The sequence below is a fragment of the Delphinus delphis genome, chromosome 20, assembly GCF_949987515.2.
Source record: "Delphinus delphis chromosome 20, mDelDel1.2, whole genome shotgun sequence".
Classification (NCBI taxonomy): Eukaryota; Metazoa; Chordata; class Mammalia; order Artiodactyla; family Delphinidae; genus Delphinus; species Delphinus delphis.
This window is the reverse complement of record NC_082702.1, coordinates 15,188,663-15,207,456: the sequence shown is the minus strand read 5'-3', so window position 1 is coordinate 15,207,456 and position 18,794 is coordinate 15,188,663. Positions and strand designations below refer to the sequence as shown.

General features: G+C 37.2%; 1 protein-coding gene across 1 annotated transcript in view; it reads left to right on the top strand.

Annotated features, from left to right (window-relative positions):
• Positions 1-6,858: 6,858 nt before the first annotated feature.
• The window catches only part of LOC138413853 (zinc finger protein 566), a 35,501-nt gene continuing 23,565 nt past the window's right edge, over positions 6,859-18,794 (top strand). The window contains exons 1-3 of the mRNA XM_069540182.1: positions 6,859-7,057; positions 8,404-8,839; positions 18,179-18,251. Of these exons, the coding sequence (XP_069396283.1) occupies positions 18,243-18,251 (9 nt within the window). The 5' untranslated portion in view covers positions 6,859-7,057; positions 8,404-8,839; positions 18,179-18,242. The remainder of the gene's footprint in view (positions 7,058-8,403; positions 8,840-18,178; positions 18,252-18,794) is intronic.

Sequence of the window (18,794 nt, the reverse complement as noted above, 5' to 3'; positions counted from 1 at the left end):
GCATGCCCCGTGGTATGGCCAAAAAATTAAAATAAAAAAAAACGTATCTCTTCTGGGGAAGACTAGGAGATGGCTGTTTCTGTCTGCTCCCTCTGTATTAGCCCCTGGAGGAATAGCCAGTTAAGAACTGCTTAGTTTTGTTTTGGTTTTTTGCTACCATCCCATTGAACCCATGAACACAAGCACCACTGGCCACCAGAGTCAGGCTATAAGGAATGTGTCCTCTGGACAGCAGCCACCATAACCGGGGTGCCAGACTTGTGCACAAGCTCCTTTCATGAAGACTCCAGCATGCAGGCACAGAGGGAGAGCATAAAGATGGGGCCAACTGGTGTCCTGGTCTCTGGGGAGAATTGCAGTTAGCCCCTATATATGTGTTAAATTAGAAGCATACCCCTCAGGCCGCAGCTTTTAAGATGAGCAAATAGACCTCTTTCACTGAAAAACTGGAGTTTCAAATAAACAACCTAACTTCACACCTCAAGAAACCAGAAGAAGAAGAACAAATTAAGCCCAAAGTTAACAGAAAGAAATAAAGATCAGAGTAAATAAATGAAGACCAGAAAAACAATAGGAAATATCAACAAAACCAATAGCTGATTTTTCAAAAACATAACCAAAATTGACAAACCTTTAGCTATACAAAGAAAAAAAGAGAGAAGACTCAAATAAATAAATAATAATAGAGATGTTACAACTGATACTACAGAAATACATAGGATCATAAGAGACTGCTATGAATATGTCAACAAGTGAGATAATCTAGAAGAAGTGAACAAATTCCTAGAAACACACAACCTACCCAGACTGTACTGGGAGGCTTCCCTAGTTGCACAGTGGTTAAGAATCCGCCTGTCAATGCAGGGGACACAGGTTCTGGTCCAGGAAGATCCCACATGCCACAGAGCAACTAAGCCCGTGTGCCGCAACTACTGAGCCTGGGCTCTAGAGCCCATGAGCCACAACTACTGAAGCCTGCGTGCCACAACTACTGAAGCCTGCATGCCTAGACCCTGTACTCTGCAACAAGAGAAGCCACCACAATGAGAAGCCCTCTCACAGCAACAAAGAGTAGCCCCCACTCGCCTCAACTAGAGAAAGCCTGTGCACAGCAACGAAGACAGAATGCAGCTAATAAATAAATAAATAAAATCTATAAAAAGACTATATTAGGAAGCAATAGAAAATCTGAACAGGCCAATAATGAGTAAAAAAAAGTGAATCAGTTATTAAAAACCTCCCAACACAGAGAACCCCAGGACCAGATGGTTTCACTGGCAAATTCTACCAAACATTTAAAGAATTAATGTCAATTGTTCTCAAACTCTTCCCAAAAACTGAAGAGGAGGAATATTTCCAAACTCATTTTACCACATCAGCATTAACCTGATACCAAAGCCAGAAAAGGACAAAAAAGAAAACTATAGATCAATATCCCTGATGAATGTAAATGCAAAACTTCTCAACAAAATATTAGTAAACTGAATTCAAGAACACATTAAAGGATTAAACATCATGACCAAGTGGAATTTATCCCTGGAATGGAAGGATGGTTCAACATTCACTAGTCAATAAATATGATACTCCACAATAATAGAATAAAAGGTTAAAATCACATGATCATCTCAATAGATGTAGAAAAATCATCTGACAAAATACAATGTCCTTTCATGATAAAAACTCTCAAGAGGGGGCTTCCCTGGTGGTGCAGTGGTTAAGAATCTGCCTGCCAATGTGGGAGACACGGGTTTGAGCCTTGGTCCAGGAAGATCCCACATGCCGCAGAACAACTAAGCCTGTGTGCCACAACTACTGAGCCTGTATTCTACCACCCATGAGCCACAACTACTGAGCCCGCAGGCCACAACTACTGAAGCCTGTGCTCCTGAAGCCCATGCTCTGCAACAAGAGAAGCCACCACAATGAGCAGCTTGCGCACCGCAATGAAGAGTAGCCACCGCTCGCCACAACTAGAGAACGCCCACGGGCAGCAATGAAGACCCAATGCAGCCAAAAATAAATAAATAAATAAAATTAAAAAAATATGTTAAAACCCTCAAGAGATTGGGTATAGAGGGACTATACCTCAACATAATAAAGGACATATATGACAAAACCACAGCTAACATCATACTCCACAGTGAAAAATTCAAAGTTTTCCCCTATGATCAGGAACAAGACAAGGATGCCCACTCTCACGACTTCTATTCAATACAGTACTGGAAGTCCTAGCTAGAGCAATTAGGTAAGACAAAGAAATAAAAGGCATACAATTCAGAAAAAAAGTAGTAAAAGGGTTTATTTGTAGATGATATGATTTCTATATATAGAAAATCCCAGACTCAACCAAGAAAACTGTTGGTACTAATCAACAAATTCAATAAAGTTGCAGGGTATAAAATCAACAAACAGAAATCAGTTGCATTTCTATACAATATCCATGAAACATTTGAAAAAGAAATATCCCATTCACAATAGTATCAAAACCAATAAATGCCTAGAAGTAAATTTAACCAAGGAAGTGAAAGATCTCTACAATAAAAACTATAAGACTTTGTTGAAAGAAATTGAAGAAGACACAAACAAATGGAAAGACATCTTGTGTTCATAGATTTGAAAAATTAATATTGTTAAAATGTCCATACTACCCAAAGCCATATATAGATTCAATGCAATCCATATCAAAATTCCAGTGGCATCTTTCACAGAAATAGAAAAAACAATCCTAAATTTTGTAGGGAATCACAAAAGACCCCAAATTGTCAACACAATACAAGAAAGAAGAACAAATCCAGAGGCATCATACCCCCTGATTTCAAACTATACTACAAAGCTATAGTATAAAACAGTTATGCTAGTGACATAAAGAGAGATACATAGCCCAGTAGAACAGAATAGAGAGCACAGAATTAAACCCCAACATATATGGTCAACTAATATTCAACAAGGGAGCCAAGCACCCTTGGTTTGGAATGGGGAAAAGGATAGTGTCTTCAACAGATGGTATCGGGAAAACTAGATAACCACATGTGGAAAAATGAAATTGGATCTCTGTCATACATTACTAACAAAAATTAACTAGAAATGAATGGAAGACTTAAACATAAGCCTTGATACAATAAAGTGCCTAGAAGAAAACATGTAGAAGAGGCTCCTCAACACTGGTCTTGGTAATCAGTTTTTTGGATAGGACACCAAAAGCAAAGGCAACAAGCAAAAACCAACAAGTGGGACCACATCAAATTTAAAAGCTTCTGCATAGCAAAAGAAACAAACAAAATGAACAGCAACCTAAAGAATGGGAGAAAATATCTGCAAATCATATATCTGATAAGGGGTTAATATCCAAAATATATAAGGAATTCATACTACTCAATAGCAAATAAAACAAACCATCTGATTAAAGAAATGGGCAGAGGAACTACATAGACATTTTTCTAAAGAAGGAATCCAAATGGTTAACAGGTACCTGAAAAGATGCTCAACACCACTAAACATCAGGAAAATGCAAATGAAAACCACATTGACACATCACCTCACACTTGTTACAATGGCTATCATAAAGAAGACAAGAGATAACAAGTGTTGACAAGGATGTGGAGAAAGAAACCTCTTACACACAGTTGGTAGGAATGTAAATTTGTTCAGCCACTAAGGAAAACAATATGGAAGTTCCTCAAAAAGTTAAAAATAGGGCTTCCGTTGTGGCGCAGTGGTTGAGAGTCCGCCTGCCGATGCAGGGGACACAGGTTTGTGCCCCGGTCCGGGAAGATCCCACATGCCGCGGAGTGGCTGGGCCCGTGAGCCATGGCCGCTGAGCCTGCGCATCCGGAGCCTGTGCTCCGCAGCGGGAGAGACCACAACAGTGAGAGGCCCACGAACCGCAAAAAAAAAAAAAAAAAAGTTAAAAATAGAACTACTATATGATCCAACAATCCCACTTCTGGGTATATACCCAAAGATAATGGAAACAGGATACTGAAGAGATATATACACTCCCATGTTTATTGCATTGTTATTACAATAGCCAAGGTACAGAAACAACCTAATTTCTCTTCAACAGTGAATGGATAAAAAAGATGTGATATATGTATGTGTGTGTATATATATATATATATATATATATATATATATATATATATATATATACACACACATACATAAACACACACACAGTGGAATATTATTCAGCCATGAGAAAGAAGGAAATCCTACCATTTTCACAACATGGATGGACCTTGAGGACTTTATGCTAAGCGAGAAAAATCAGAGAGAAAAAGACAAATACTGTATGTTATCACTTATATATGGAATCTAAAAAAAGCCAAATTCATAAGAACAAAGAGTAAAATGGTGGTTACCAGGGGCTGGGGGCATAGGAGAGACAACTAGTAGATAAATAAGTCCTGGTGATCACTGGATCACCATTAGCACAGTACATAGCACAGTACAGTGATTATATGCAACAAATTTGTATTATAAACATCACACCAGCTAACAGACTAGCTCTTAATAATTCCCACCACAAAAACGAAATGATAATTATGTGACATGATAGAGGTGCTAGCTAATGCAACAATGGCAATCATATTGCAATATATGAATGTATCAAATCATCATGTTGTATACCTTAAACTTACACAATGTTATCTATCAAATATAATTCAATGTAAAAAAGAAATTAAATTCATAGTTTAAAAATTCCAAAAAGAGAAAATTCCAACCCAGATGGTTTTGCTATTGAAGTCCATCAAATAGTTAAAGAATACATAATGGGAATTCTGCATAATCTCTTCCAAAAAAACAGAAGGGAAAATGTCCTAACTCATTTTATGAGGCTAGCATTACTCTGATACCAAAACCAGACAAAGACAGCACCAAAAAAAAAAACAGTAAAAGTACAGACCAATACCCTTGTTAACATAGACACAAATCTGCTCAACAAAAAGTTAGCAAATCACAACCAGCAATACAGTATGTATCACAAGCAAGTTGGGTTTATCCCAGGAATGCAAAGCTGGTTTAATATTTAGAAATCAATTAATGTAATCCACCATATTAAACTAAAAAAAAAGAAAAACCATATGATCATATCAACTTATGCAGAAAAAGCATTTGACAAAATTTAAGGTCTATTCATAATAGAAACTCTCAGCAACCTAGGAGTAGAAATGACTTTTCTTAACCTAATAGAGGACCTAACACTAGTGGTTAAAGATTGAATGCCTTCTCTCCCAGATCAGGGATAAGACAATGATGTCCACTCTCATTGCTCCTATTCAACATCATACTGGATGTCCTAGCCAGTGAAATAATAATAATACCCCACTGTTCATGCAGCACTATTTACAATAGCCAGGACATGGAAACAACCTAGATGTCCATCAACAGAGAAATGGATAAAGATGATGTGATACATATATACAATGGAATATTACTCAGCCACAAAAAGGAACAAAATTGGGTCATTTGTAGAGATGTGGGTGGACCGAGAGTCTGTCATACAGAGTGAAGTAAGTCAGAAAGAGAAAAACAAATATTGTATATTAACACATATATGTGGAATCTAGAAACATGGTACAGATGAACCTACTTTCAGGGCAGGAATAGAGACGCAGAAGTAGAGAATGGACATGTGGACACGGGGGGAAAGGGAGGGTGGGACGAATTGGGAGATTAGGATTGACATATATACACTACCATGTGTAAATAGATAGCTAGTGGGAACTTGCTATAAAGCACAGGAAGCTCAATTCGGTGCTCTGTGATGACCTAGATGGGTGGGATGGGGGGTGAGACAGAGGTCCAAGAGGGAGGGGATATATGCATATATATAGCTGATTCACTTCATTGTACAACAGAAACTAACACAACATTGTCAAGGAATTATACTCCAATAATAATAATAATGATAATAATAACAACAATGATAACAATATGAAGAAGGAGAAGGAGAAGAAGCAGCAGAAACAGAAGCAGCATACTGTGGAACACAGTATGGTGGTTCATCAAAAAACTTAAACATTTAATTACCATATGATCCAGTAATTCCACTTCTAGGTATATCCACCAATTAATTGAAAGCAGGGTTTCAAAGAGATGTTTGTATACCATGTTCACAGCAGTATTACTCACAACAACCAGAAGATGGAAACAACCCACATGTCCTTCAAGAGATAAACGGATAAACAAAATATGGTATAAACATACAATGAAATATTATTCAGCCTTCAAAAGGAATGAAATTCTGATACAGGCTACAACATGGGTGAACCATGAAAGCATTATATACTAAGTTAAATAAGCCAGGCACAAAAGAACAAATATTGTATGGTTCTACTTACATGAGGTACCTAGAATAGTCAGATTCATAGAGACAGAAAGTAGTATAGTGGTTACCAGAAGGGAGGGGTGATCACTAATTATTGTTTCGTGTGTACAGAGTTTCAGGTTAGGATGATGAAAAAGTTCTGGAGCTGGATAGTGGTGGTGGTTGGACAACAATGTGAATGTACTAATGCCACTAAACTATACATTTAAAAATGATTAAAATGGTAAATTTTATCTTATGCATAATTTATCACATACACAAAAAAGATAGGCCTAGCATGGAAACAAATCTGTTGGTCATGAGTCAGTAAATGTTGCTGAAGCCATCGTAGTGGGATATAGTTGCTCAAAAAGAAAAATATTACAGATTAAGAGAAGATGGTCAATAACAGAATCCTGACTTTAAGAAGGCAAGTGGAAAACAATTCACTAATGTTTTTGTTGCTGTTATTATTTGTTTTAGTGATCAGAGGATTAGAATTAGAAAAATGAAAGAGAATTTTGAAGGAAGTCAAGGAAATTGTCAAGAATGGGGTTGTGATACCTTTCTGAAAAGAAATGTGATGAACACAAAGATCTTGGATATGCATCATCATAACTAGATCTGTAGGATAAAATCCCAGAGGTGGGATTGCTCAGTCAAAGGATAAATGCAAATGGAATTTTGAAAGATGCTGCCAAATTGCCTTCCAAATAGTTTGTACCAATCGGCAGTCCCTCTAACAAGGTAAGTTTTCAAATTTTGGGAATATTTGCCATTCAAGTCTGTAAGAAACAGTATCTCTACATAGTTTTAATGGCATTTATCTTCTTATGAATGAGGTTGAGTGTATTTTTGTATACTTGAGAACAATATGTAGACTCTGTTCTGAGTATTTTTTGTTAATCTCGTTCTGTTTTTATTGGGTTGTTAGTCTTTTTTGTTTAATCAATTTTTTGAGTGCTCCTTATATACTAGGGAGATTAGCTATTTGTAACAAAAAATGCAAATTTTTTCCAGCTTGTCACTTTAACTTTTTTTTTTTTTTTCATGTAGTAGCAATGATCAATCTTTTACATCTTGGTTTTGGGATTTTGAAGTTGGGAAGGCCTTCCTCATTCCATGGTTATAAATTAATTTAAGTTTTCAGTCTTTGTAATTTATTTATTTTTTTGTTTAAGTTTTAAGTTTTGACCCATTTGGAGTTAACTCTGGATTCAGTACATGGCATAATCTATTTTCTTTTTTCCAGAAAGGCTACCAAATTGTTCCTATTACCATTATTGAAAAGTTCATTTTTTCCAACTGATTTGAGATGCCCCATTCACCAGACACTACTACTACTACGTAACCTTTCTCCCATCAAATCTAAAAAAAAAGAGAGAGAAAGAAAATGCTTCCAGATCTATCCTTCTTGTTATTGTTTTACAATGAGTCTCAGGGATTATTTTCCAATATACAATCCCAGTCATACATACGGTGATACTCATTTAAATTATCAATGACACAGACACACACATACAATTCTTTTCCTGCCCCTCTCTACTACCCCCAACACCCTAAGTCACACACATCCGGGCTTTCGTTACTTGCCTCCTGCACAACCTGCCTCACCGCCCCCTCATTCTCCTCACTCCCCGACTACCACAGAGAAATCAGTAAGTAGCACAGAACAGCATCAACCCCCTTCGCAGCATCGGAAACGCATCCCGTTTTGTTTACCCCTCCCTGTTTCACGTTTAGCGATTCCTCCCCCTTCAACCTCCCCAATATCTTTGCAGGTTCCTGGTTTCCTCCCCTTTGTCCTCCCTGACTAGATTTGGGTCTCAGAAGCTCAGGTCCCCTCTGCACTGAGGAACCCACAAACCAAACTCATGCCCGAAAAGCCAAAACGGCGACCCAGGATGCCTGCGCACTCCTTGGGCGCAGTGACACTCCCAGAAGTCTCCGGGGTGTGACCAAGCGCAGGCTGTGAAGAATCAAGACGAATTTCAAACGACCCATCCACCGCTTTTCCTGCTCCCTAACTACATTTCCCAGAAGGCTCGCCTGTGCAAATTATCTCCCTTTGCGGACTACTTCTTTTCTTCCAGAGCCTGTTCAACTCCAGGGGATAGTAGGGCGGGCCCGGAAAGTCCATTTTCAAACGCTTCAGAGTGAGCTTCTTTGGGAGTCACGGCCCGAGGCTGAGCCAGGCTCCGTGAGGCCTCCGATGCGCGGTTTGATGACGGAATGCAATCCTTTCGGCTGGGTCGCAGCTGAGCTCTGACAGGAATCCGGGCGGCCGGCGGTCATCTTGCTCACCACTGGGACGTCTCTGACTACACTTCCCAGAGGACTTCTCGGCAAGAACGTTATTCTCGCTTGAATTCAGCCTCATAGTCACGCGCTGGCGGGACCCTCAGGTCTGCACGGGTGACTGTTCCAGTCTTGTGGAAGGTTGTGCTGCTTTGGAAGCTTTGGAAGACCTGAAGGGCGGAACCAGAGGAGAGGGCGGGACAGGAGCCTCGGCTTTGTACCGCTGAGGGGGTGAGTTTGAAATTGTGTGATTGTGTCTGTGTAGTGGTATGTGATGAATGAACGCGTGATTGTGTCTAGCTGTTCCTGTAGTGAGCGTGTGTGTGATTCCAGTGATAATCGTGTGCAGCACAATCTGAGAGCCTGTGACTGTGCTGGTGTGATGGGATGCGACCCAGTGATGTGCGTGTAATCACGTGCGGCATTGTATGTGGGGGTGTGAGGAGCTTGTGACTCGGTGGATGTGATAGCGTTTGTCCCCGTAGAGGGGTGTGACTGTGGACTGCAGAGTACACGTGGGGATACCTGTGGATACTGTGTGGTTTTAATCTGTGGTTAGTGTGATTGTGACTGTGCGACCATGTGCAGATGTGCAGTGCCTGTGACAGTGCCGGTTGTGAATGACTGTCCTCTTGGTAAATGTGTGATTGTGCTTATGTGACCATTTGAGGCCCTGAGTATGCGACCCTGTTGTTGGGTTGTGGGTTATCTCTAGCTGTATGTCACCATGGTGATTTAAGTTTGTGTGTGATTATGTTTGTGTGACTGGCTAAATGTATGAAGTTTTTTCGCTTATGTTTACCTCTTTAAGCATTATACTGTAGTTTCCCCCCGTTTTTAAACTTTATATGAATGCTGCCATACTGTCTTTTATCTCTTACTTTGCTTATTTGTACAACTATGTTTTTCAGAATTATGCATATTAGATCTAATAGTGGTTCATTTGTTTTCCTTGCTATATTGTATTCCATCCTTTAAAGTATACTACTATTATTCATCCCTTCTAGTAACGATGGACATTTGAGTTATTTCTAGTTTTTGGCTTTATAGGCTATGCTGCCAGGAGCATTCTTTACATAGGGTACACATGCATGAGTTTACCTACCAATCGAGTTGCTAGGTCATATATCTTCCACTTAACCAAATAGTGCCAAAATATTTACAAAAGAGGGCGCCAGATTTATATTTGCACAGCAGTGTTTGAAAAATCTCATTGCTCCATGTCCCTACCAAAACATGGTTCTGATAGTTTTTTAAAACATTTTTATGACATATAGCACATATACAGTAAAGTACACAAATCTTCAGTATACAGCAATAAAAGAGTTTCCTAGATCAACATACAGAACTTTGCCAGCACCCCAGAAGTTTCCCTCATGCCCCTTCCCAGTTATTCCTCTCCCAGAATCAGTATTCAGAATTCTATAACCATTAATTAATTTTACCCATTCCTGAATTTCATATATAAATGGAATTATATGGCATGTGTTCTTTTATGCCTGGCTTCTTTTGTTCCACATTATGTCTATGAGATTCATCTATGTTGTTGAGTGTAATTGTACTTAGTTCTCATTACATTTCGGGGTGTACTGCAATTTATTAATTGATTACACTGTTCAGGGACATTTGATATTTTCTAATTTGGGGCTATTACGAATTGTGTTGCTGCTATGAACATTCTACTGTGGTTTTGGTGAACACGTAAATGCTCTTCTCTTGAGTAAATATTTAGGAGTGGAATTGCTAGATCATTGGGCAGGCATGTTTAATGGATACTACCAATATCTCATGTTGTACCAATTTACATTCCAATGTATGAGAGTTTCAGGTGTTCCCCATCGTCTCCATTATTTGAAATTATCAATCTTTTAACTATTCTGGTGGATGTGTACTGGAATTTCATCACAGTTTTAATTTGCATTTCCCTGGTGTGTAATTATGTTCAGCACCTTTTCATATCTTTATTGGCCATTTGAATATCCAATTTTTAAAAGAGTTCTCTTGTTCTTTTAATTTTTTTCATTAAAAAAAACTTTTTATTTTCATATTGTAAACATAGTGCAAAGAATTCCAATATACTCTTCATTCAGGTGTCCACAGTACAATTATGAAAACCAGGAAATTTACCCTGATACAAGACGTTTGCTAATTTACAAACCTTATTTAAATTTTGCTAATTGTCTTATCAGTGCCTTGTTCTGTTCCAGAATCCAATCTAAGTTCCCAGATTGATTTAGTTGTCTTGTTTTGTTAGTCTCCTCCCATCTGACATAGTTCTTTAGTCCTTTTTCTCTTTTATGACCTTGACACTTTTGAGGAGCACTGGCCAGTTATTTTGTAGAATGTCTTTCATTTGGATTTGTCTGCTGTTTCCTCGTGACTAAATTTAGACTATGCATTTTTGGCAAAAAGATCACAGAAATGATGTTGTGTTCTTCTCAATGTGTCATATCAGGAGTTATATCAGTATATCTCATTACTGGTAATGTTAACTTTGATCACTTTGTTAAAGGTGGTGTCTGCCTGGTTCCTCCTTTGTAAAATTACTGTATTCCTCTTTTTAATTAATAAGTATCTTGTGGGGAGGTGCTTTGGGACTATGCAAAACTACTGTTTCTCATTATACTTTCACTCATCAATTTTAATATCCATTGATAATTCTTTTTTTTTTTTTTGCGGTACGCGGGCCTCTCACTGCTGTGGCCTCTCCCGTTGCGGAGCACAGGCTCCGGACGCGCAGGCTCAGCGGCCATGGCTCACGGGCCCATTCGCTCCGCGGCATGTGGGATCTTCCCGGACCGGGGCACGAACCCGCGTACCCCGCATCGGCAGGCGGATTCTCAACCACTGCGCCACCAGGGAAGCCCCACTGATAATTCTTATCTGTAACAATTATTACTGTGATGTTTGCCTAGTGGTGATTTTCCCTTTCCATCATTCCTTCTACATTTATTAATTTAAATTCTAGTGTAAAGAAGAGTTGTCCCTTATTCCTCATATGTTTGTTATTTATTTATGAACTCATATATATGTATATATATATATTATTCTATGAGTTCATAATCTATTATTGTTACACATTTTGTTGCTCAAATTGTCCCAGATTTGGCCACTAGGAGCTCCTTCAGTTTGACTTCTGTGTCCTTTCAACATGCCATTATTTTCTTGAGCACTGTCTTACTTTCTTGCACCAATATGTTCCAGGCTTGTATTTTTCTCTCCTCTAGCCCTGGAATCAGCAATTTCTCCAAGGAGCCCTGGTTTCTTTTATTGGAGAGTGGATTTATAAACCAAGCTCTGGGCACTTGGTGTGCTCATTTCTACCTGGGTGTAATTCCTCTAGTTCCTGGCAACAGACAGAGCTAGAAAATAAGCAAACGTATATACACACATCTCTATCTATCTATCTATCTTTATTTGTATATATTTAAAAACCACCAGTTCATACTCATACTTTCAATTCCAGTTCAATACCATGGGATTCTGTCAAGAACTGTGATGTATCTGAGATTTTACCCTACTTATAAGTTAAAAGTTAGCTTGGGCAGCTTCATGGATGCTGGTAGAAGACATGAGATTTTGAGTCAGAGATGAAAGTTTGCTGCTCATTGTGGTAGAAGTAGCCAAAGTATCAGTATTTTCCTTGCACTGGTTCACTTGCACCCATAGGGTGATGCACAATACACAGGTATTTATGTGTTCCCTTGAATTTAGGGAACCTGAATCTTTTATAATGGGTAATAAGCATGCCTGGCTTTTGCTCTAGAGAGAGACTATCTCTGTCCTCCAAGGCTGTTCATTATGTAAACATCTTGCAGAAATTATCCAGAATGATAGCACTTAGTCTCTGATCTGGCAACATGTGCAGAAACATGCAAGACTCATGGAGAATTGTCTTCCTTGAGGTTTGGCCATTTCCTTATTTGTAACTCTTTTCTCCAACAGTGAGAAATCTGCTTCTTAGTATCAATAATTTTTTTACACATATCCTAGAATGTATATAAAGTAGTTGCAGAATTGCTAACCCATACTTGTGTAAAAAATAAATGTACTAAGTACAGTAAAGTATTTGTGTGCAACTTTTTTGTTCTTTAACTTAAACTTATATAGTCAAAACTGTTTCCAAAGTTACTCAATTTAGTTTTCTTCACTACCCTCTTCAGCATAGTTTTGTTACTCATTTTTCCTACATTTAGCTTTGTGTGTTACACTTTGGGTTCCTTCACATCCTGGTTGATTGTAACATGTCATAATATTTTGAGTATGAAAACATTAGCATGGTTCCTGCCCACTTCTTGTACATAATCAGTCTCGTTAGTTTCTGTTTTTATCCTTCTGGTATTTCCTTTGCACAAATGAGCAGATACAGGTACTCTTTTGAATGACCTCTTTTTTTTTTTTGCATTAAAGATAACATATTCTAGGCACTCTTTTGAACATTGCTTCTTTCACTTAATGACATGTCCTGGACATTATTCTACTGCGATTCAAAGAGATACTAATAATTCTTTTTTACAGCTACATAATATTCCAGTATATGGATTTAATCATAGTTTATTCAACCACTTTCCTATTATGGGCATTTAGGTCAATATTTTACTACTAGAAATAGTGCTGCAATGCATACTTTGTATATATGTATTTTTGTATTGCTGGAGGTGTATCTTCAGAGTAGAGTCCTAGAAGTGGGATTGCTGGGTCAAAAGGTAGGTGTGTATGCAGTTTTGTTAGGTATTGCTAAATTCTCCTTTAGAGCTGTTGTACCAGTTTTCATTCCCACTTGCAGTGTGTAAGAGTGCCTCTTTCTCCCCACAGCCTAGGAGCAGAATGTGTCCTCATGCATGCCTTTTGTTTTTACCAATCTAATACATGAAACATAGTATCTCAGTGTTGTTTTCTAATTTCTTTAATTATGAATGTGCTTGAACATTTTAAAATCTTTTTTTGTGATTGCCTATTTATATCTTTCCCCATTTTTCTAGCAGTTTTTTAGCGCTTTGTCTTTTAGGGTTAGTGTTTTTTTTATATCTTGAAAAGAAATCTTCTATTATTCCCAAGGTCTTGAAGATACACTCCTATGTTTTCTTTTAGAAGCTTTATAAATTTATCATTCACATTTAAGACTATGATTCATATTGAATTAATTTTTGTATGGTGAGAGGTAAGGATAAAGGTTATTTTTTTTTCCATTCAAGTACCCAGTTGTTCCACCACTATTTTGTTGAACATACCATCCTTACCCATCTGAATTGAAAGGAGCTTTTATCATAAATCAGGTGGTATTATATATGTGGCTCTCTTTCTGAACTGTATTCTTTTTTACTTTTTGTCTTTTGGCAGTACCACTGTCTTGAAATCTGTAGTATTAATCCTCTGACTTTTTTTCTTTTTCAAGAAATCAATTTCCTGTAGATGTTAGAATCAACTTGTTAATTCTCACCAAAAAAGAAAAATCGTTGCTGGGATTTTGTTTGTGTATCTATTTGTTAATATGGGAAGAATTGACATCAATATTGCATCTTCCAACTATTAAATATGGCTTATATCTACATTTGTTAAGGTCTTTAGTTTCTCTCATCAGTTAGCTATGGTTTTCAGTGCACATCTTTTGTAGATTTATGCCTGGGTATTTGACATTTATTGTTGAAATTGTAAACAGCATTTAAATTTTGAAAAATTTCCAATTGCTGCTAAAAGTACAGTTGCTTTTTGTATTTGTCCTTGTATTTAGCATCTACAAAAACACCTATTGTAGATGCTATTTATCAGGTTGAGGGAGTTCTCTTTCTCATTTGCTAAGACATTTTTACATTAATGAGGGCTGAATTTAGTTAAATGCGTTTCCTGTGTCTATGAAAGGATCAAATGTGGTATTGTTTATTATTAATCTGGTAAATTATGTTGATTTTCAAAAGTTGAACCAACCTTTTATTACTGAAATAAACCCTACTTAGCCATAATGTATTACATTTTTCCCCCAGTGGGTTAGATTTGCTAATACTTTTTGTAGAATTTCTGAGAAATTCTACAAAAGAGAGAAATGAGAAATATTGGCCTATAATTTTCTTTTCTTCTAATATTTCATGAGAAATATTGGCCTATAATTTTCTTTTCTTCTAATGTCTTCATTAAGTTTTGGTGTCAGGCTTACATTAGCCTCATATGAGTTGGGAAGAATTCCTTATGTTCTCTTTTCACTACATTGTAAGACTACAGTTAATCCTTAACTTTGGAACAATTCACTGATGAAGCTATCTGGGCCTGAAATTTTCTTGATAGGTAAATTTTAAATTATGGAATCAATTTAACTTTTCAGCTATTCTGTTTTTTCTGATTGTTTTGTCAGTTTTGACATTTTTTCCAGGAATTTGTCCATTTCATCTAAGCTTTCAAACTTAAGAACATAAAGTTATTAGTATTCTCTTATTATCTTTTTAACGTCAATACTATCTTTAATAATGTTTCCTTTTTCATTCCTGAGTTTGTTCATGTTAACCCTTTCTTTTTTATCAGTGCTGTTGGTAATAGATCTTTCATTCCTCTGGGTACTATCAATAATTTTTTCCTTTCTCTTTGGTTTTCAGCAGTTTGACTCTGATATACTTGGTTGTGGTTTTGCTTTTGTTTTGTGTGTTTGTTTTGTTTACCTTCTTATCTATTATTCTTCAGGTTTGCTGAGCTTCTTGAAACGCTTGTTGAGACTTTTAATCAATTAATCTATTCAAATTTTTAAAAAATGTTTTTTAAATTAAAAAAATTTTTTTCAGATCAGTCTCCCCCGTAGGCTCTTTTGTTGTTGTTTAATTTTTTATTTTAATTTTATTTTTTTTTATACAGCAGGTTCTTATTAGTCATCAATTTTATATACATCAGTGTATACTTCTATTCAAATATTAATTCCTCTCCAATCTCTTCTCCTTCTGAGACTCCACTTAACGTTTATGGTAGATCTTTTAACTGTGTCTTGTGTGTCTTTTATACTCCTGTTATTTTTTTTTCTCCTGCACTTCATGTGGATATTTTTTGTTGGCTTGTCTTTGAGTTCAGTGATCCTGTCTTCTGCTTGTCTGATCTCAAAACCATGCAATGACTTCTTTGTTTCTTAATTTGCCAAAATTTTATGGATTTCAATTCTGTTTAGTTTCTTTGTCTTATCATCCATTTACCTATCTTTTCCTTGGTTGCCTTTAACATTTTAATTATAGCCATTTAAAATTATTTGTTTGCCAACTCCAGTATCTAAATTGTCTTTGGTTCTGCTGCTGTTTTCTGTTTTTATCTCCTTGCATGTCTAGTAATCTTTAATTGTATGATAGATATTGTGTCTAAAACAACCATGGGGACCAAAGCCAGCCACTACCTACTTATAGCCTTCTCATTATATAAGAAAAATTAAACTGCTTTTCAGGTCTCTATTACTAACAGACAACTACAGTTCCTAGCATACAGGAAATTTTCAGGGTAATACTGGAATTATTTAATACATTACATTCTTTTTAAATTAAAAGAGGTGTGTTATTTAGAAGAGTGCAAAATTCTCAAAAATTTTAAATCACTTATTAGATTGTAAGACTCTCTTCTGTGTAGTGGTATCTTTTGGCAGTGCTCCATGCCCCAGGTGTGGTCACGTTGCAAATATACGATGGTCTTGGCCACAGAGATGGTTGGCTTTAAAAGGGAGGAGCAGATCCTCCAGATGCAAGAATTCAGCCTGGGAGGATACCATCTGGGGCAAAGATGAAGAGGGTTGGGAATGTGACAAACATAGTATGGAGTTATTGAAGTGAGATGTTTCCTGCCCATTCTGCTTGGAAGGTACAGCACTTGAGGAAGTCCCTTTAAAATCAGGGAAAGGCCAGGAAGAGAGACCAGAAAGGGGGACTTAAAAGTGAGGCGTGGGCTTCCCTGGTGGCGCAGTGGTTGAGAGTCCGCCTGCCGATGCAGGGGACACGGGTTCGTGCCCCGGTCCGGGAAGATCCCACATGCCGCGGAGCGGCTGGGCCCGTGAGCCATGGCCGCTAGGCCTGAGCGTCCGGAGCCTGTGCTCCGCAACGGGAGAGGCCACAACAGTGAGAGGCCCGCGTAACGCAAAAAAAAAAAAAAAAAAAAAAAGTGAGGCGTATAGCAGAAGGAACTCTTTTCAAGTCTTTCAGGATTACTGTTGATTCTTTAGTATCAACAGTGCCCTCCACAGTCCCCCCTTCTTGTTTTAGCACAATACCTGGCATGTAAGAGGCTATGTGGTTTTTAAAAATACTAAGAACTTAGTAAGTAGTAATAATAGTTATTTAAAGGAATGCTTTCAGGTTTTAAGGAAGAGGCATTTGTGGATTACTTTGGTTTTCATTTCCTGGAATGTGTTTACCTGTGGGGGAATGCAGTGAGTAACTAGGGGTAGAAGTAGCCATTAAATAATTCATAACATGGTACCATGGTGTTACTTCCTGAGTGGTTTTACATGAAATTATTGATAAATTGTTTGATGATCAAGGAGCTTGGTATATATAGAGGATGCTCACTGCCCTTTACAGTTTTATAATGCTCAGTTTATTACATTCCTATATCCAATAAACAAAAAACCACAGATTTTCTTGAACATTTAAACATCGATGACAAATTCAGTTACTCCCCTTAAACAGTTTTAGACTTCTATCAGTATAGAAGCACACAGAATATACACAATTATTATGAATTTTATTACTATGCTTATAGTCAAAAGCTATTCTAAAGCATCAGTGGTGTGGGTTTAGTCCATTTCTATGTTATTTCTGTAGTTTTAAACTCCTTTATATTGTTATGCTAATTTTAATATCTTCCCCAAATTACTGTAAATTCTGTAAAATTACTTTGTTTGCTTTTCTGGATTTCAGTTTTCTTAAGTCAAGGCTCATTAACCCCAAAAGTCTTCTCAACTAGGCAAGATTAGAGGATCTGGTTTATCAACTAGCTGTTTCTTGGTCAGGACTTGGGACCTGATTGTACAATCCAAGATCATTGAAAATTGGTTTGACCAATGTATATCCAAATTAAAATGCATATGATCAACTTTTAGGAATTAATCATTCAGAATTTATATACAGGTAAAATGATATATGTACAAGAATATATATCACAGCATTGTTTGTTATAGTGAAAGACTGGAAACAACCCAAATGATCATTGACAGCAAATTGGTTGAATAAATTAACGTGTATCCATTTAGTATAATCCAATGTAGCTAAGAGAATTATGTACCTCTGAATGTACTAGTTGGGATCTGGTCCAAGATATATTAAGTAAAAATAGTAACGGTGTGTATAATATGCTATAATTTGTACTTTTAAAAAGTACATCTTTGTGTGCATATGTGTATATATACAAGCTATGTTCTCTAAGCCATGTCAAGTTGTCCAGATCTATCTGGCTCTAGTCAAAGCTTGAGGTTTCTGGAGTAGGGGATAATGAGAGATTTGCCCATTCTTCTCACTGATACCCCTCAACTGTTTGTGTGGAGTGAACAGAGGGGAAATGATCATTCTGGGAGCTATGAGGCAAGTGGGATCTTATATAGCTTCTTTTCATCTCCTCCAGCTCTGCCTTTTTCCAGAAGAGGAACCCAGAGGAAGACTGGTCCTTTTCTGCAAATATCAAAGCCATGGCTCAGGTGAGATACTGTTTCTTTTTGCTCAAATAGAGTCATTTTTACCCAATACGTGTAAATATTTGCTTTCCTCATCATGAGCTTTTAGGTGTTTTAAAAAAACAACTTTCAGACAGTTTAGTTATAAGCAATGCCAAAGCTCTCTTCCTCTTGCTCTACAGAAAAGTCTCTAATAAGCCAATTCAAAAATTTCTCTCTTGGTGGAAATATTTATAGAAAAAATAAGTGGTTAGATAATCATTGTTGGAAAAAAAGAAGGAATGTCTGGTTAAAGATCTTTATACTCTTAAATTACAGATAACTGTTAGAGGGCTGAGGGGTAGCTAACAAGTTTCTCTGAAGGGGTCTTAATCAGATTAAAATCCATTAGAAAATTGCTTATGGAGTTCATCAAGTATCTTTATTTGTTCCCACAAATTGTTAATTACATAATGTAAAAACTGTCTGACTGAGACCTGGTTTGGAAGAAAGTTTTTTTCACTGGTTAACATGGTCCCCCTTCAGGAACCTGACCCCTATTTCCTCCTAAACAACCCAGTGCCCTCC